Source organism: Argentina silus (assembly GCF_951799395.1).
Source record: "Argentina silus genome assembly, chromosome: 3".
Taxonomy (NCBI): Eukaryota; Metazoa; Chordata; class Actinopteri; order Argentiniformes; family Argentinidae; genus Argentina; species Argentina silus.
This window is the reverse complement of record NC_139657.1, coordinates 10933996-10954702: the sequence shown is the minus strand read 5'-3', so window position 1 is coordinate 10954702 and position 20707 is coordinate 10933996. Positions and strand designations below refer to the sequence as shown.

The 20707-nt window shown below is 42.4% G+C and overlaps 3 protein-coding genes across 4 annotated transcripts in view; 2 read left to right on the top strand and 1 right to left on the bottom strand.

Moving 5' to 3' along the window:
* The window catches only part of tmem266 (transmembrane protein 266), a gene marked incomplete at both ends in the record, with an annotated part of 23296 nt that extends 19229 nt beyond the window's left edge, over positions 1 to 4067 (top strand). The window contains 5 exons of the mRNA XM_083666424.1: positions 209 to 347; positions 939 to 1054; positions 1565 to 1757; positions 3267 to 3329; positions 3415 to 4067. Of these exons, the coding sequence (XP_083522550.1) occupies positions 209 to 347; positions 939 to 1054; positions 1565 to 1757; positions 3267 to 3329; positions 3415 to 4067 (1164 nt within the window). The remainder of the gene's footprint in view (positions 1 to 208; positions 348 to 938; positions 1055 to 1564; positions 1758 to 3266; positions 3330 to 3414) is intronic.
* A 1198-nt stretch (positions 4068 to 5265) lies between these two features.
* etfa (electron transfer flavoprotein subunit alpha) lies at positions 5266 to 13703 on the bottom strand. The gene is made up of 12 exons (XM_083665868.1): positions 13625 to 13703; positions 12406 to 12555; positions 11878 to 11959; positions 11550 to 11632; positions 11141 to 11240; positions 10484 to 10594; positions 10131 to 10232; positions 9831 to 9899; positions 9559 to 9641; positions 7322 to 7387; positions 7054 to 7134; positions 5266 to 5895 (listed from the first exon to the last, which is right to left on the bottom strand). The coding sequence occupies exons 1-12, from the start codon at positions 13661 to 13663 to the stop codon at positions 5860 to 5862; spliced, it is 1002 nt and encodes a 333-aa protein (XP_083521994.1). The 5' UTR covers positions 13664 to 13703; the 3' UTR covers positions 5266 to 5859.
* Positions 13704 to 16262: 2559 nt separating this feature from the next.
* isl2a (ISL LIM homeobox 2a) lies at positions 16263 to 19592 on the top strand (the record flags this gene model as incomplete). 2 transcript variants are annotated; one of them, XM_083666005.1, is made up of 6 exons in its annotated part: positions 16263 to 16320; positions 16736 to 16925; positions 17357 to 17619; positions 18405 to 18688; positions 19026 to 19193; positions 19476 to 19592. In XM_083666005.1, 6 exons carry the CDS (start codon positions 16263 to 16265, stop codon positions 19590 to 19592), a joined length of 1080 nt encoding a protein of 359 aa, XP_083522131.1. The 2 variants fall into 2 exon arrangements, with proteins under 2 accessions (XP_083522131.1, XP_083522132.1); XM_083666006.1 differs by having other exon boundaries at positions 16301 to 16320; positions 16718 to 16925.
* Between the last annotated feature and the right edge of the window lie 1115 nt (positions 19593 to 20707).

Here is a 20707-nt window from a genome sequence, read left to right as displayed (position 1 = left end):
TGACACTCTGACAGGATGGGGGGGGGGGGGTTCATTCATGATGTAAACATGGGAGGTGGTTTAACTGCTGATACTCTGTGTGTGTGTGTGTGTGTGTGCACCTGTGTGTGTGTGTGTGTGTGTGTGTGTGTGTGTGTGTGTGTGTGTGTGTGTGTGTGTGTGTGTGTGTGTGTGTGTGTGTGTGCGCGCGTGCATGCACTGTTTGCAGGTGTTTGACGGGGCTGTCATCGTCCTCTCCCTGGCCCCCATGGTGGCCTCCACCGTGGCCAACGGTCCCAGCAGCCCCTGGGACGCCATCGGCCTCATCATCACCCTGCGCATCTGGAGGGTCAAGAGGATCATCGACGGTGAGGCTGTGATATCCCTGGTATCACGTCACCTTAACTGTCCTTCCCTGCCATGCTCCAGAGATGCCGCACTGCAGTTCCTTCCCAAGTTGCCCCCCCCCCCCCACACACACACACACACCCCCCCTCTCCCCACCCCTAATCTTTGCGGAACCCTTATGCCTGCTTAACGACACAATGCAGATTTTTTTTTTTATATACAGAATATGTATTTGTGAAATACATGAAGCATACACATCACCTAAGACAATACATCAAATAAGACACTCAAGCTGTTTCATTCAATGTTACACCTCCCTGTGGTGTTAGAATGTTTCATACACACACACACACACACACACACACACACAGTCTGACTCAGTACACCCTCAAGTACCCACAATCGTGACCGCTGGACCCTGATGAGAGGCTCATGAACCTCCTTCAGTATCACGCCTGGTATGAACCGCAGCTTTTGAGGGCCTCAAAAGATGTTCTGTCCAGGGTGACTGTGTGCTACACATTCTGTTAGTGTGTGTGACTGTGTGTGAGTCACTGTAGAGCAGTCTGTGTAACTGCCTGTCCTGTCCTGTCCTTGTGTCCCCTCCATAGCCTACGTGCTGCAGGTGAAGGTGGAGATGGAGATGGAGATCCAGCAGTACGAGAAGGCCAAAGCTGTCAGGGAGGAGCAGCTGGAGCGCCTCACCCAGATCTGCCAGGAGCAGGCTGTACGTCCAGCCACTTTTTACCTACTTGCATACACGCCATCTGTCTGTCATACCAACATCTGACCAGCAGAGGGCAGCAAAATGCTAGGAATTAATTTTTTACTGCATGCTTTACATTGCTGAATGTGTTGTTATTAACAGGAAGGCACTCAACTTGAAAATAACCTTTTATACTTATGTTAGTTACTCTCTAATTCTGCTTGGTCAATAACTTCCTATTAGTGTCCTTTATTAGTCTGATTCTGAATTTTGATTCAATGATATTATAGAGGCAAAGGGCCACAGACATAGTTGATTCTCATCATTTGATCAACAGTATGCAAGTGTAATTTGTTCGAAGGTCATCTGTGATGCAACTCTGGTTTTGTCAATACAACTATGTGTGCTTGAACTGAACTGAATTCAGTAACACCAGAACCTCCCTGTCTCTCTCTCTCGCTTTCTCTTTCTCTCCCCCCTCCCCTTCTCTCTCTCTCTCTCCCCCCTTCCCCTTCTCTTTCTCTCTCTCAGTTTGAGATCAGGCAGCTGCGGGCCCACCTGGCTCAGCAGGACCTGGACCTGGTAGCAGAGAGGGAGGCTGCCATGCAGATCCACCATGTGTGGGGGAAGCAGAGCAGCAGCTTCCAGGAGGTGGACGGCCTGGCGCCCGGGGGCTCTGATCACCACGGCCAGGCCAAGGCCAGAGAGCCAGGGGGCACTGCAGGTACTGTAACACACTCCAAACACACACACCTCTTCTGTACTAGAACACAGAGTACAACAGGCAGCCTGGTAGTGGTGGTCTCTTCATGGAACCAAGGGAATACAATGCTACTCGTTGCGTTGTCAGATCAGATCGTCCATGCACACAGCGGTTGAATACACAGAGTGCTCTGTGCTTTGGGGCATGTTCTTGCGGAAAGCATGGTGGGCTCTGTCAGAAATATCTGTTCTGTTCACCTAGAATCCACAACAGACACCTAGAACAAGCCACACCAAAGCCCAAGAGGACTGTGTGATCCGTGGCCACGTTCAGGAAAACGCCTTAGGGGTCTCCACCAAAACCAACAAAATGGCTCTCATGGGCCTGAGCTGTAAACAATGAAAAAGAAAGGTTTTATGCGTATCCAGAGGCGTCACAGGAGCAGGACATGAGAGAGAACTCAAAAGAAAGGAGGAATGTCAGCTCACATTGTTACGCTGCTCCAGTGACTTTCTCAAGACGGTGACACAAACAAACAATCGACCTACTGGGCTTTAAACAAGTCAGGAAATGGTGCAATGTGGTGTTCCCTCCTTGTAGGATTACTGTAGTATCAGTGTCCTCTATGAGGGTATGAGGAGAGCATCTATCTGCATTGATAAACCTACTGAAGGAGTCTCTTGAACAGATCTACGTAAGGAGGATGAACATTCCACACCAGCATGCTGGTGGTACTGAACTATTTTTAAAACATTCTTCTTAAGATTAAGATTCACAACACTATGGAAAGAGGCGCCGTAAACCTTTCAAACCGGGACAGATCATAACTCACGGACTTAAAAGAACAAAGCACTGTCAATATTTGTCACGTCAGAGTTAAGAACTCGAGAAGCCCATTCCTTAATAAAAGCCATAAATCACCACGCTACTCTTCCATATATCTGAGAGGAGCCGTGTGTAACGGGGCCTGCTGCTGCTCATATGCTCATGTGTTATTAATCCCAGAGTGATTGTCTGTCGCCTTTTAGTAAGAGCAGTGCCCGCCCCCTCGGGACAGTCATAAAATGAATATTTTAAGCAGAAATATAAATGAATAGAAACCCCATCTTGCGGTCCTGAGGGAACAAGGGATGGCACTTAGAGGTACTCTGGTACTCTGTACGCTGGCCTCTTCATCTCCCCTGTAAGCTGTTGTGATAGGACCGTGTGGTGGCGAGGCAAGCGCATGCTTTGTAACATTCTAGAACGCTGTTCTTCAGTATTCTCTGTTCTACTTTGTTTACTTGGGATTTTATGGGGTCAATTCCATAAAATAGACAGCACTTAAGAGGTACTCTGTATGCCGGCCTTCAGGTCAAGGGAAACCTTCTACAGGCCCACCAGCTCAGCTCAACTCTGACTGAACTGACTGGAACATTGTTAAAATAGATCCTCACCATGTGTATTGACTCGATAAGAAGCATACCTAACTCATTGCCGTGTCTGAGAAAGTGTGTGTGTATACTGCATGTTCTTTCTTATTTCCTTCAGATCATATTGTTCAAGATGACATGAACAACTACATCAGCCAGTACTACAGTGAAGCAAGCAGTGGTAGGAACAAACCGTTTGCGCACTTTATTTCCCATAGTCAAGACGTTCCATTCAAGCCTACACTGACATGATATTTTCATTGTAGATATTGGGATCCCAGACCCGGCTGCGCGTGTCATCACCACAGCGGCCATCGACATCCACCTGCCCAACAACCCCAGCCAGCTGCCCTCGTCCCTGGTGAGCGCCGACGCCCTGACGTCCAGCCGCCTGCAGCGGACCGGGAGCTCTGTGAGCGAGGCCTCCACCACCACCGTGTCTCGCTCCATCAGCAGCTTCAGCGCCCGCCAGCACAGCATCAGCAGCTACACGCTGGGCTCCACCACGGACTGCAGCTCCACGGTGCGCGAGGCCTCCACCTCCACAGACTACAGCGGGCAGCGCTGCTACCCCCCGCCCTACTGCAGCCCCCTGGCCCTGGGCAGCCAGCCCCCCAGAGGAGGACACCCCAGCGCCGTGGTGCAGGAGCTGCTCTCTTCCCTGTCCGAGGACTCGTGTCTCACCCAGAAGGGTCTGGACCCTGTCAACCTCAAACTGCCCAGCCCAGCGGGCTCCACCAAGACCAGCCCCGAGCTGGAGCACAGGGTCAACATCTACAACAAGAGGAACCAGGAGAGCCGGGCAGGGTTCCACACCAAGCCCCTCATCCATCTTCAGAGCAGCGAGCCTCTGATGGAGGAGAAGTACCGGCTGATGGAGCCTGGAGACACTCCTGTTAGCCGCCTGCCAGAGACATAGGACAGGGCCCGGGCCAGGGCCGGGGAGGGGGGGTCTCAGCCAGCACTGGCTAAAGACCCTGCAGGAGCTCACAGGAGTTCACCTTCAGCGTGTGCTCTTCCCTTTTTGGATATCATATTGACTTTGTTTAGGATTACAGCACCGCAAACCAATACGTTTTAATACTCTTATAAAACTAAAACACCTGTGCTACTGGGACTGCTTATTGGAACCCGCTGAGTAACATTCAAGGCTCAGAGGCCTGTATGTTTAACTAGGGCCCTGATGGTTAGGGGGGCCACTGGCACATATACGTCCACCCCCTTCTCCAAAAGCACCTTGGAAGGGTGTGTGACTAGTCTGGCGCTCCTGCCAGAAACGCACAAGAAACTACGGAGGGCAGGGGTAGGCTCTTCAGTGAGCAGGCACTGATCATCTATCAGGAATTGACCATTTCTATGAGTATACGTAAAAAAAATATCACCAAAAGAAACCAGCAATGGGGCATTAGCCCAAGCTCTCAGACAACAGATCTCTGCAGCAGTGTGACTGGTTCTGATGTGTTTACATGTGATATCATGTCATAATTATCATTTAGGGAAGGGACTGGGGGGGGGGGGGGTGCGATTGTTTTTCTGAACTACTTTCTTAAGGATTTGAGACATTGGACTGACATAAGACAACTCATTTCAAATCTTAATTGATAGACAGATGTCTACCAATGTATGAGGCACAGGAATCAGACTATTTACTTCAATCATGGACAGAGCGTTAATGTGCCAGGTGTCTCCAGAACTCATCACTAAGTACAGTCCTCTGTGATCTGATCTGACTGCTGCAGGGTACATTTGATCTGTGTTCAGATGTGTTGAGCTGTTGTTCTCAGCTTATTTCTTACCTTTTGTCTTTCTACATTACCAATGCTAATGTTTGTATTCAAATTCTATGAGGAAAAAACAAATGCTCAGTGAAATATTTTTAAGACAGATACGTGAGTGACTGAGGACCTTTTCAGCTACTAAATCTTGAAGGGTTTGTAATTGGAGAAGCTGCTAGATGTTGGTCAAAAGAAAAAGTATTATAGCATGAACCTTTATAACAATCTGCTTTTTAGATATGGCAAACTAATCCTGTGCACTTTAAAGTAAAACAGGCATTTTGTAAATTGAACATGGAAGGAATCGTTGCAAAGTCAAGCAAATAAAAGGCAAACTTGGTAAAAGAACAAAAAAACAGTCCTGTATTTTACTGTCTGTTCATCCTACATCACTGATATTGACAACATTGACACAATGAGAACAGGATGCATGTTTTAAGTTCCCAAATATGACGTTTACTGTGATGCTACATTAAATACATGTTACAAAATATGCACTAATAGGGATAAAAAATATCACCTACTCCAGGTAAGCAAAACATTTTGTGGCATTCTACTGGCACAGTTCATACAAACATGCGCTACGTTTGGAAACTGAGAATGTTCCGTTCTGTTGCCATTCAGGGAGAACACGATAAATCCCCAGAATCCTACAGAAACCCTTTAAGGCAGCAAGGAAGTTGGAGAGGTCCCGTCAAAGGAGGCTGGTGGAGGTAGAAATTGGAGGACGGGCTCATTATAATGCAAGCAACGGAATGAGGAATGGTATGAAACGCACGTGTTAAATACCATTACTCATTCCATTCATGACAAAAGAGTCTGTCCTCCGATTTCTACCCTCCACCAGCCTCCCCCCTGGGTCCTGTGTGGTTCAAGTCTTGGTTCCCAGGAGGAGAGTAGTGGGGCTGGTTAGCTGCTGATTTAGATGAATGCTGCTCACTTCTCCAATGCTGCTGTCATCTCTGGAACAGCCTAGAGCGGAGACAACAACAGGACAGTGGGCTTCAGAATGGTGACACTCTCTTAACCAGACAGACACATTGGACATGCTGTAATCATGGACAAGCATAACATGGAGGGTTGCACAATTTGGTAGCTGACTGTTTTGAGATGATAGCTACATTAAATTCATAGATATGTCATTGGTTTCAAAAGTAGAGTGTGTGGTTTCATGGATAACCAGCAGAGGGAATCTAAACTGCGGTAACACACAACATATCTACATTATGTCTACATGTTCCTGTTGAAAATATCCGGCTTAAATAATGCATATGCGTGTCAAATCCATGAGAAAATCACCCAACTAGCTTCAGTGCGGTCGCCTACAGAGTTTAACATCTGAGAAACCATATCAGCATCCCTTGAGTTTGTCCCCGGGTGTCCATTTTCCATGCGAAGAAGAGGAGAAAGCCCATCCATTTTAATCAGTTATCTGAGGAGTGATCACATGTAAGCTGATAACCAGCAGGTCACAACTCTGCTGCCAGCGAGCTATTATTACCAATCACTTTTACAGAGTTTACCAGAACACCTGGGTCTCTCACGCACCACTGAGGGAGTAAATAAAACATGACCGACAGGACACACACACATGAAAATAAAAGCTACTACCCTTTCACATTGAGTACTCGGTCTCCAGCTCAAGTGTGTTCAACCTGCCAGCCTCCTGGCACCCTGTCCCATATGTGCCAGCCAGACGCCAGAGGGCAGCTAAGCATATAAAGTACTGGCAAGGAGGAACACAGCGCAAACCCGAGAACTTGCTCCAAGCCATTTAAGTTGGCTATTGATTACTTTTTATGGTTCTGAAGGAGGGTCGTAGCGTCTGTAAAAGAACAGGCTCCAGCCACAACTCACCTCTGATTAATTCAGGAACTCAATAATTCAACAGACGCACATTTCCATTAGGTGATATAATGCGTCGTGCAACATTTATCAGGGAAATAGTGGATATATATATAAATACTGGATGTTATATTCCCACTGTCACTTTATTGAAATGCCTTTCTCCTGCAGGCCATTTATTCAGTGTGTGGCAGCTTGTGCAGTGTTGGGTTATTTTCAGTCATGGCTTAGAAGGTTTGGTAATGTTTGCTAATGCATACTATGCTCTTGGTTGTGAGATCTCACCTTGAAAAGATCAGCCACCAGACCGTAGTCAGCCACCTGGAAAATGGGAGCCTCTGGGTCCTTGTTGATGGCAACAATTGTCTGCGGAGCAAACCAAAATGTATTTCAAAAATAAGGCCTCTAAAATGACACCATCTTTATTTTGTATACGTATTTTTATAAGCAGGAATGTATCCAATGTCAAACAGTCTCAGGTTAGTTTAGGAAGGTGATTATAATCAAGTGAATTTCCTGTCATCGTACGGATCAAACATGGTTAAAGCTGTACCTTGCTGTCTTTCATTCCAGCCAGATGCTGAATAGCTCCAGAGATCCCAACAGCAATGTACAATTCCTACAAACATAACAAGCAATTAATACAAACATAAATAAAGGACAAAATAATAACAGAGTGTATACAGAGCGTATACAGAGTGTATACATACAATAATAACAGAGCCTATACCATAAATGGCATCGTAGTAGTACTAGTCTACGCTAATACAATAGCCTACGCCTACAGGACAGGCTCTCCTTACAGGAGGGTCTGGGGGTTGTGGTAGGGTAAGCCATGATGGCCAGGTCATCTCTCAGAGTGAGAGTGCTGGAGCGGGGGTGGGAGGAGGAGGGGGGTGGGGGGTTGGGGGGGTGGGTGGGTGTAGCAGAGTGCAGAAACCCTCCGAGCAAACCCCCTGAGAAAAACAGTAGTGGCTTTCAGCCTAATGCACTGCCATATGAATATTTCAGTGTTACTTAATGTTGTTGCAGTGGTCTCAGCGGAGCAGAGCATCAATTTGTGAACGCTGTGAAGTTGACTAGAGTCTAAAAGTATGGAGGGATACCTCTATATGAGAAGCACCATCCATTCAATGCATTATTGTAGCAGAGACACAATAACCCCAAAAGCCGTTGTATGCACCAGTCCTGGTGGAGGCTATACTGTTAACGGGTTGAAGAGTATTCATAAAACATGGAGGATAACGCTACACCAACATACACCCACACGCAGACACAAACATAAAACCCAAGGCACTGGCGTGAGTTCTGTGACTAGCCTATTTGGAACGCCTTTTGGGAATTCTCCTTGAATTGCTGGAATTCTCCTTGAAATGGTCTTCAGTTGTTACTGAAGACCAGGCACACCTGCTGTTCTGTTGATGAAATCCCCCACACCGCCGTGTCGGCCAGGCTGTTTACAACTAGCGTCCCCCTCAGGTGCGAGAACAGAACTCACTACATGTAATCTGATTGCATCTGTAGCTGGTCGAGTGTGGTCATGCTATTGTTGACGGATAAAACAACGGACCGTAACATTACAACCTCCCCGCTACGCTGCCAGGCTGTTCCCTGAATGTGGCACTCCACCGGACTGTCGCTCAGGCATGACACACAGCAGCTACGGTTACATTATGAACAATACCAAGGCACACTGTCTGTAAACATGGCGGATACTGTAGTGGTAATGGAAGGAGAGTATTACTAAGTGTTTACTGAATGTGACAATCTTCTGTTCCACGTTATCATAGAGGATGTGGAGTACATAATGACAGTCACTTAAATGGTCATTAGTTGTGTGATGTAAGAGTTCACTCAATCAAAACATGTCCGCAAAATGACAACAGGAGCAGTCAATCGGTAAAATATTGATATGCTATAATATAGCCTTCCTTATTCAAATACAGTCAGTTTGGTTAATGAATCTTGAGTATTAATACAATATTTTTCTCTTCAGAAACATTGACAGTCATGTTGAATCTCAGATTACAAAGAGAAACATGTGTTATTTGGGCTAATGAGTCTCATTAAAACCAGGTTTAAGTTAAGTGAACATGTAGAAAATACAAAGGGTGGCAGACAGTAACACTGATATGGCACGCAGGGTTCTGTCCTGACAATGCCCGGAGGTTGCAATCAAAAATTAATATAAAGTAGGCCTACTCTGATAATGTAGAAGAATCATGAATAATACATCTTTAACATGTTTTTCACAGACACTCCTAGTTGGGACTATGAACAACTGACGGACAAATCCGGACAGGAAAAAAATAACACAAAAAAATCCTGATCTAATTTAATACATTAGGCCTACATACAGTATGACAAGCTTGTCACAACATTTGCAAAATCCAATTTGGGCAGAAAGGCCTGGTCTGGGGCTCTGAGCAGACATCCACCTCACTGTGCTCTCTAATGGATCGGCTAAATCATTTAGGAGCCTAAATGTGCCATTAACTACATTTCATGGGGTCTGATGTGTGGATAATCACAGCTAGGATATCCCAGTTGAATCAGATAATGGCAAATTAACCCTTTTAAAGGGCAAAAGGATCCATCTTAATAACACTGAGTTCCGGGAATGGTGTTTGCATCAAAAGTAACCCGCGTTGGTCAAGCTGAGTGCTATAAGCATAATCATTGTTACGGAGTAACTCCTCAGAAATATTTCTTCGTGTTAGCAATGCTAGTTACATTTATTTTGTAGAAAGAATAAGCTGAATGTGAAATGGTGAAGCGTTTTTCACTTACAGGGGCCACAATCTTGCCAGTCTGTCCAACCTGCATGTCATTGGGGACATATCCAGCATCCACAGCAGCTCTGGAAGCACCAACTATGGAGAGAAGAATACAGAACAAACCCAATCAATTATGGGCAGGTATACAGATTATGGACTCAAATATTTTACACACCATATTTCACACACCAATATTTTCATCAGTGAAAACATGCAATGTGTATAAAAGCTAATTTTGGTCTTGACTGCAAAAATCGAAATACTCAAATACAATCATCAACTAACCTGCAGCATTCATTTTGTCAGCAAGGTCATAGAGCAGCTTGAAGTTGTCTCCACTCTTCAGACCCCTTCCTATCGAAAAAGAAACAATCAATGATTCTCTTATTCTAATACTAATTGGATTGAATGGACAGAAGGAATAATTTATCTGAAACAATCTAATCAAAAACAATCAATGGAGCTCTCCTTGTAAATCACTGTTGTCAGGCAACATTGCTCAACTATTTTGACACAAACAAATGAACAAAAATAAAACAGTATTTTTTATAGGAAATGGTAATGGTATGTGAAGGCTTACTGTACCTCCTGACACCACAACCTTAGCACTGGTCAGCTCTGGACGGTCAGTTTTGGTCAGGCTCTGCTCCAGCCACACAGACACCCCAACAGGAGAGGCTGCAGCCGCTGCAAATAACACATCAGGCAACGTCACATTAAAAAAACAGACCTGCATCTCAACTGAAACTGTCTGAAGTAATGTTGCTTTTATAACTATACTATACCACAAATTGTTTACAGTATCATAATTTCTGTCACCAAATTGTGAATACAGTCGTGGTAACACATACAAATACGTAAGAATGAAAAGCGAGAATTAACAATTCTGTTGATATTTTCTCTGTGCTTTTTTTAATGTATCAGTGCATGTTACCTACCTTGCTCTGATGTAGCACTGTCTCCCCCCACCTCTGCAGGCTCGAAGGATGTCCCTCTGACGGTGAAGACCTTTACCTTCTCATTACACTTGACAGTGCTGAGAGCATTCCCTGTGGAAGTGGCAGACAACAGCACTAAGACACAAGTGGCACAGATCGGAAATCAAAGTGGCTGGTTTTGTAATATTCAATTACCAAATGGCATGCAACTCTCATGACTGAGAACAGAGAATGAGGGCAAGAGACTCTGAACTCAAGTTTCAACAAGACCCATTTGGATGCGATTACCAAAACAGCAGAGGGTTAAGTGGATAATGTCATTTTGATTCATTTGGAGCCGAATTCCAATCATTAGTCCAATTGTGAAAGGAGGCTTTGGGGATCTAATGAGTTGCCGCAAAGCCTACAGTACAAGTCATGAGTACATGAGAGAATTGGTGAATAACTGGTCAACTTCTGAAGAGCCATGCCAAGTGCAATAAAATGCATGAGAGTTCCTAGTATTGCAGTTCGAAATGCATTCGTAAGTGAGTTAACTGAGATTTTAGGATGTGGTCAAGAATAGTGAATGCAATCTTTGGACAGCTTGGGGATATAGCAATGCATGTGTTAGCGAAGAGTGATCTTCTCATCTTAAGTCTACAAGAAGCAAGTTACCAGCATAGATGGTTCTGACAAAGGTGTCCGGGGATTTGATCTCAATGATGTCTGAGATAGGAGCGACGTCTAACTTGGCAGCCACTCTGGGGAGCAGGTTCTACAAAACACAACACTGTGAATAAGCAGGGATGTCAAGTCTGCAACCATCAGTCAAAGATCATGGCCTAAAAAATGACTTCAAATAACTGTGAATCAAGCATGCCTGTAACCAATACAGTAGAGAAGGTAGCTTACTGTGGTAATAGTAAAGGACATAGTAGTAGATGTGTATTAGTAAGAGTAGGCTGTATTTTTGTAAATAATTGATATTGAGGTTTGACCCAGATCACTGAGTGAAAGGCGTAGGGCTTAAGAGGAACATTACATGTAGTATTATAATGGTGTGAATACTGTATAAGGGTCTTACTTTCCCGAAAGCAGATGCTCCAGCACAGATATGGGTGAAGTTGAATTGCTCCTGAGATGCCAAAATAAGTGGAGTTAACTCCTCTGTGGAAAGACATGCCATCCATGATTAACACTACATACAAATCCATCTGAAATAAGTGTCAAAAATATAACACACACGCACACGCAAACTGGATCGCCAGAAGTATGACGTTCCCTTATTACTTCACGTAACATTTCCAAGTAAGATGCTGAAGAAGAAACCGTTCCATCTACACGATTCACAACTCAAGTGAATCTGATGCCAGAATCACAGTACAATACGTAGCCTTCCTCATAATGCATACCTGGCAGAGAACCCTTGTACTCATCCTTTTGAGCCACCAGAACTTTCTTCACACCCTGGACCTTGCTGATTTCCTCTGCAACCTAAAGAGATTATAAACAGACATGGAGACAGAGCTACGTAAAGGGACACCACCTTTAGGGTAATTCGGCTCCTGCCACAATGTTCTCTTGCAATGGTTGTAGTAAAGATTGCCACTAAGAAATTGGTTGCAGGGCAACCACACAGAGCTCTACAGTACACTACTACCAGTTGACCTCTGAAGACACTTGAACATTGTCTTTTGAGACACACATGGGAGAACAATGCCTTGACTTTAATGATTAACACTACAATAAACAACAACAACAATAATAATAATAATAATAATAATAATAATAGTAGTATTAGTAGTTATGGTAATTGTGTAATAACAGGGGAAAAGGTCAGAATTAAGAAAACAAACACCAAAGGGTTATTTTCAATGTTAAATGTTAATCCTCTGCAGTCTGCTTCAACAACTTGAATCAATCCCAACAATTCAACATACCTTTGTGCAGTCTGTTCCAGCCACCAAGCAGGTCACCTCTCCTCCTAGTTTATTAGCTGCTGTAATAGTACTCAGCGTAATGGCACTCAGCTTGTCATTGTTGTGCTCTGCCACCACCAAGGTACTCTGAAACCTCTGGAGGAGTCCAGTCTGCAGGGAAAATATATCAGCACATCAGTACATAGAAATTCAAAACACTGCCTGGAACCATATGAGATATGTCTAACTGTTTCCATGAACACCCACACCCCTTAAAAGCTAGTACAATAGCATAAGATAATTCAGCAGCAGCTTTTGAGTAGGCCTTTTTGAGGGGTCAGGTAGAGGACTACAGTACTACTAGTAGTCGGGTAGTTGTGTTGGATTCGCTGTAGCCATTTTGGGCAAACAGAACACATTATTTCCTGGAGGTCAGCTGTACCACAAAGTGGGAGGTGATGCCTGAGGGAGGACCTAAGCTGGAGTACCACTGATTCCTACTCTGTAAACAATGACATAACAGTCACTAAGTTGGGCATGTTCCTCGAATGTTGCAATCTTTGATAATGAGCATCAGTACTATCAAGTTAAAACAGGTCGTTTCCAGCTCTATCTGAACCTGTAGTTCAGACGCAAGTGGTATTTAGAGCAGAGGTCATCACCAGGCTCTCTGTACTAGCCGACGTCACTGAACTAAGAGCGAACCATGCCTGTGACTTGAAGACAAGACAGACGCAAATAACACGTGTGCACAACAATTAGGAATCAAGTATACACAAAGCTATCATCCATCATTAAAAATGTGGGTTCAATGTTAGCAAAAACCTTATTTCAAAGTTTTTTAGCGGACTCTGGCTAGGCTAGGCTAACAGCACGCTAGCTGGATTTTACAAGGGCAGCTTGACATGATCTTCTAAAGATTGTAACTGACTTAACTATAGTCTGTTTTGTGCTGCTAACTGTGCAGTCAAACATTACATTTCAGAACTGCGGTGCGGTGTGTGATCAGTTATGGGAAATCATTAGAATGTGCTGTTAGTGTTACCCTTGCATGGAACATAGCTAGCCTGCTACCCCCCACAAGCCAGCCAGACTGCTAGCTAAAATGTGGCTAACAGTATAATCCGACACCAACAGCTTTGTCCTTTTCTATTTATTTTAATTCGTCATAATACGCATGAACAGCAAGATATTTTGCTAATCTTGCACTGTCATGTTGCTATATTATGTAGCTACTTACCAACTGTTTCAAACTCGTTTTGTTGATAGCTCTGTGCATCTTGCAACCTGCGCTGCTGGCCCGAGTTGATCTGACAGCTGGACGAGGTTCTCGCGAGATTAAAACTCAGTAACTTCCGTCTAGTCTAGTTTCTATTTTTTTTTTTTTTTTTTTTTTTTTTTTATACCCCTAGTGTGGTCAAAGACCGTATATCCCTCTCTGGTGTAGTCTCATCTGTTTTTCTGACCCCCTACTACCCCTCGATGCTAAGCCTACTGTCAGAACTGAGCAGGACTGGATAGATAGATGAGAGCATCATACGACGGCCGGATAAAGCCATTGACAAAATGCTTACATGCAGTATATAGGTTTAGACATGTGAACATGAAGGGGTAGGAGATGGGGTAGGGGATGGCCTAAGAAACGAAATGGAAAAAAACCCATTATAGTTTTAGAATTATCCTATGGTTCAAACTGGTTCTGAAGCCAGTTCTTGTTTTGCTATCAATTGTTAGGTTGTGGAGACAGGCTGCATTTTGGCTGAGAATGCCGAGCTCTGGAGAACTGTCATGGGCAAAATCTCAGAACTTAACAGTGAAAGGGCTAACAAGAGGTCTACTCACTGTAACTGACGGCAATGAACAAAACGTCTGTACAAATTGAAAAAAGGCATAGGCCTACCTCTCGTTTTGCAACATTTACAGTCATTGATTTTGCATCAGCTGTGACAAAACTCACACTAAAAAAACGAAACACCTTAAATATCGGCTTAATAAGTATTTTATATGTTAGGAGCAGATGTCAATGAAACTGGAACAAATAAACATAAGGTATGCATTTTAGTTAAGCTTAGGTCGAAGACAAATCATAAAAAATATAGCATATAGCTGATTGTTTGATCACGATGAGGTTTGTGATTCATTCGATAAAGGCTATGCTTGTTATGTCGAATTTAACACTTTTGGACCGCATAACTGGACAAAAAAGTTTAAAAACATCATTTTAAATTAGAACTTCAGAAATGTATTAGGGAATTTGTTATAGCAATGGTAGCGCTTAGGGTACATGCCGGCATTTCATATGTTTTTGTAATAATCTACATTATTTGGCTTTAAAAATACATACATTCTTATTCGGCATGCCCTATCTAGGCTATGTATTCATACAAATGTTGTTTGTTCAAGAGACACAAACACATTCGATAACAATATGCAGAACGCTTGATTTATAAATCTCTAATTGCAGCCACTATTGCTATCCCTATTGCAATTTATTTGTATCCTAAATTAATTTACATCTGGGGTGTTGGTCATGTTGTCACATTATTTGCAGTCACCTTGAACAAATAGGCGTAGCATAAACTAAAATCGGATGACATTTCATGCAATCTTTTGCGAAAATTGGCATCCTATTTTACGCCAATAGCCTTTACTTAATTGCATAAGAAATACTCCTTACTCCATTACTAAAAGTTAATCTAATAAAAAAGTATCATTATTGATCGGCCTAAATTCGACATCATTTTCACGTCATTATAATTCGAATAATCGAATTTGAATTTTGATATGATATTTTTCAGAATGGGAATCATTTGTTTACTTCTTTGTTTAAACCGAAATCAAGTTACATGTTAGTTCATGAACTACATTGGCAATAGCTTTGTTATTTATATTTGACAGATTTTGTTTGATTTGCCAATTAAAATGTATGGATATAGCCTATATGTGAACATCCTATTGCAAAGGAAATCGGATCTATAGAGATGGCAAATATGAACAGCAAATGTTCATAACATCAACAACAAATGCCACACTGATCTTATATGCCCATTATCCAGTAGAGGGCTCTCTCACAGTAACTCCGACTCTTCATATGAACAGTATTTTATCATACTGTATTCATGCAGTTTTGTAGCCAGGAATAGGCCGAATAATAATGCTAATAATAACAATGCAACAACTAATAATAATGCTAATAATAATGCTAACAATAATGCTAATACTACTACTAATAATAATAATAATAATTATTATTATTATTATCATAATGCGGTTGACGGTTGACGTTGTTACAATGATCTGTATTATTGTTGTTGCTGATATCATTCATATGATGTATTATTGGTATTTATATTGTCATAATATCACCATAATACTCCTTATTATTAACATGCATGGATACATGCATGAAAAAAGAACACTCCATTAAACGAAAAACAAAAACATTTTATTATTACTTTTTTTATTTAAAAAATAATGATTCTCGATTACAGAAAAAATAAATACAAGCCAAATTGTGCTCTGCTTTTTTAACAAAACGTGACTTGAAACGCGCAAAAAAGGAAAACTCTACAATGGTGGAGTAGCCTATATGTTGATCTATTGTTCCTCTACATAGCCGCTCCCCCCCCCCTCCACACACACACACACACACACACACACACACACACACACACACACACACACACACCCACACCCACACCCACACACACCCTCCCCCCATAATGCACAGAGGTCCAGGTTTGCATGTGACGTCACTCGGTGCGTGGGACATCGCTCTCCCCACCTCTCACTCGAGGAATAGAAGTTATCAGTCAGCTAGGGACTGGACAGTCTCCCACTCCTTTTCTTCATCTATCGGCCTGCACTACCCCTTCTGTATGGTGGATATTATATTCAATCCTTCTTTCTTGGATGATATGGGGGATCATTCCAAAAGTAAGTAAACATATTTACATTACCATTTTTATAAATTAATCTATCCTACTCAGGGCAAATGATTCATTCGATCGTTGTGGGTTAATGGAACATTGTAGCCTACATGCTGAGCGCTATAGCCTACACAGATCTTGCAAATAAAAAAGCAAGGCCTTATTCACTAACAAAACGTTGGTTATGATTGCATAACTCAGTTCTATAATGATCATTTATTAGGCATATGTGAAATGTGACAACTTTGTTACCCAACATTGAGTTCTACAGAATAGCGATTTGAAGAGTATAGTCTGCAGCCCTGTACTCTGAATTACAAGGATGACAGTCAGGGTCGGGGTGCATACATACAGAATGGACACAATACATGAGGAGATTTAGCAATGATGTTTTCGGATTACAGGGTATGTGCATTCCACAGAGAAGTCTGGAATCGCAATGTGCGTGGGCTGTGGAAGTCAAATACACGACCAATATATCCTGCGAGTTTCTCCGGACCTGGAGTGGCACGCTGCATGTCTGAAGTGTGCGGAATGCAGTCAGTACCTGGATGAGACGTGCACTTGCTTCGTCCGAGATGGCAAGACATACTGCAAAAGAGATTATGTAAGGTAGGAGTTCACTAACTTTCCTCACTAACGTGATTCAGAGCTTTGGAATTTTCTAAGGCCCCATGGTAACAAAGTCTAGGCTTAACTGCAAAAAAGTAGAATCTATTTTGCTAATTGGTACAAGTTGCGTACTGTAAATCAGATAGTGACAACAAGAAACGTTAAAACATTTTTTATTTTTTAAAACTGCTTTAGTTTGTAAAGAATATTATTGCATTCAATTGCCTTCATCTGATCAAATCTAAGGCTTGTAGTTATCGGAGGCATATTTTTGTAATATTCATTATCATTTCCAAAACTGCATTGTTGCCAACATTATATGATATAGTATCTGAAATACATTTGTTTCACCAGGATGCTTGTATCCATTCTTGCTTTATTTGGGCCCATGTATAAAACTATTAAGACCAATGTTCCTATGTCCTTTTCAGATTATTTGGGATTAAATGTGCAAAATGTAACATTGGCTTCTGCAGCAGCGATCTGGTGATGAGAGCTCGTGACAACGTGTACCACATGGAGTGTTTTAGGTGCTCGGTGTGCAGCAGGCATCTCCTACCGGGGGATGAGTTCTCTTTGCGGGACGAAGAGCTGCTGTGCCGGGCTGATCACAGTTTACTGATAGAGCGGGCCTCAGCGGGAAGCCCCCTCAGTCCGGGGAATATCCACACCAATAGGTCCCTACATATTTCAGGTCAGTGAAAGAACGATAGTGTTAACAACAACAATGAAAAAAACAATACAAACAACAGTAATAATTATTAGGCATATTATTATTATTATTATTATTGTTATTACTAGACCTACATATTATTATTATTTGTAGTAGTATCCTATTATTATTATTATTATTATTATTATAGAATTAGTAATAACCATAAAATAAACATCTTACGCCTGTTTGTTTTTTTGCTGTTTATACTTATTGGTAATGGCAATAAAAAGTTAGGCTTATCAAAAGTTAAATGGTCAATCAGCTGGATATTTTGTAACTTTTGAAGTAGCTTGAGAGTAAGCTGTAAGACTCCACTGTTCTCTCACTTTCTGCTCTAGAACATTTTGGTTTATTTGAAAACAATACATTTGTTATTATGAATGATGTATGTATTGTAGCCTACTGCCATGTGTTTTCCTACAATGCAAAGGCATTTCCAGGTGTAAAATGATAGAAAAAATCTGACTGTGTACAATGGTCGAAATTAAATTAAACAACAGAAAGGGCAACATTTCATAAATTATTGCACGGAAAATATCAATTTTAACCGAAAGTTTATAATGTCTTAACCTAATCTATAGCTCTAAATGATCTAATAATGATGCTATCATCTTGAGGCTATAGCCAGTTAAAGGACAGGCGGATAGCTAGTTCATCCTAGGCGTATCCATATTTGTTTTGCAATATTTCAACAATTCAAGAAACATGACAAGTGGAAATTTGAGTTTCAAAAAAATATTTTCCCCAATTATATGTTTTAACAGACCCAGTGTCAGTTCGACAGACTCCTCATCGAAACCACGTCCATAAGCAGTCTGAGAAGACCACTCGGGTGCGAACAGTGTTGAACGAGAAGCAACTTCATACCCTTCGGACCTGTTACAATGCCAACCCAAGACCGGACGCACTCATGAAAGAACAGTTGACGGAGATGACCGGTCTTAGCGCAAGGGTCATCAGAGTTTGGTTCCAGAACAAACGTTGTAAAGACAAGAAGAAACAGATATTCATGAAGCAACTTCAACAACAGCAACACCATGACAAAACGGTGAGTTAATTGATTTGCATGATCCTTTGTCACCACTGACAAGGCTACTAACGAAAGTGAGCTTTATTCAAGCGCACAATTTAACAAAGAAATGTCATCAGTTTGGTTTGGCCATATGAAATCATTGTTCAAGTAGCCTAATCTATGATCGGCCTACATTTCAATAATAAAACAATAACGTACAGTTGAGTATAATTAGGCCTACGTGCCTGTGCTTGTACTTTTTGGCATGGGCAAAATGGTTTTAGTGTAACATGCTACTGTAAGCCTTTGCGTTGAGATTGAAGATGGATGAGAGTGAGATATGTTGTTTGAAACATTTAAATTTTCTCTTTAGAATCTCCAGGGCCTCACGGGTATGCCTCTGGTGGCAGGCAGTCCAATTCGACATGACAACACCGTCCAAGGGAACCCGGTCGAGGTGGAAACTTACCAGCCACCCTGGAAGGCCTTAAGCGAGTTTGCTTTACAAAGTGACCTGGACCAGCCCGCCTTTCAGCAGCTGGTAAGGGAAAAAGATGTGTGCACGCATAAGACACACACACACACACACACACACACACACACACACACACACACACACACACACACACACACACACACACACACACACACACACAGACACACACATACATACATATATTATTACTAATACATTAGGCTATATTCCCTATAATTTTGCAATACACATTTGTGTAGCATTCAGATAAACACTTCATCCTTACCATACACATAGGACGAAAGTAAAAAGTGAGATGCCCTAACTGATTTTCTTTCCCAATCTCAGGTGTCTTTTTCTGAGTCGGGCTCCATGGGTAACTCCTCTGGGAGCGATGTGACCTCCTTGTCGTCGCAGTTGCCGGACACCCCGAACAGCATGGTGCCGAGTCCGGTGGACACGTGAGACCAGCCCAACACGCTAAAAAGGCTCGAACCCTAGCATGCTCCCGCGTGCCCTGCATGAGAACTGCCAAGCTCACAGCTTTGGAAGAAAGTCCATTTCATTTTTATCTCAAACTTTGGATATGACAGATGATGCGCCATTTTTATTTCATGGAGAGACATGAGGATCGGGTGAATGTTCAGCAGCCTGTGATATGTAGGCATGAAACAAGGTCAAAACTGGGACCCGGATGGAGCGTGGAGATACGTGAGGATTATAACAACAAACACTCAATTTTATTGTGAGCCACCACTGACTTCGATATTCAACACATTTGATCATTATGGCCAATTGGCAATCATTGTATAGTTTCATCATCTCTGTATAGATGTGCATGATTTCTAGAGATGCTTTAATATCAAGTCATGTAAATTATTGTAATTAGTGTAAGCGGATGGGATACAGATTGTTTGAGCCTGTCAAGAAAAAATAAGTTATTGTTATTTATTGTGAGGACAGACAGATAGGCTATCTTAATAAAACCATATCAAATGTTTAATGTGAGCTCTGCATGAGAAATCTCTTTGGTGCAGTAGTTCATAAACATACTCATCAGAACTTGATAACATGGTATAAAATAAATGACTTATAAGGGGAATGGAAATGCTATTTCAGCACTTTATGGTTGTTTAACGCTGGCCATACTATGGCACAGCTGAAGGACGCATACATGTAAGCAGGACGAAAACCTGGAGATGTATGCAGGCCTAGGCCTATATTCAAATTATTTGCAAACAGGATTATAGGATTAGAAAATCGATTTGAAGTCAGTTTAGATAAGAGGGAGATTTAAGAATGTAAATTACCCATTAGGTATTTTTAAACGATTTGATACAGGCTAGCTTTGAACATTCAAATTGATATTCTACATGGCATAAAAGCAGCAGCATCAGTTTCGCTACCAAAATTGGTTGTATGACCAGATTTGCGATGTGCAGTCCGTTTCACTAGTAAAGTCAAGTCTAGACAGAGGGCAAGGCTCGGCGGCTCCTTATCTACGCCTGGCATCACCTGCAAACGATACATTGAATGGAACCACAACAAACCCACCTCTCTCTGTCGCTGGAGTCAGTGGT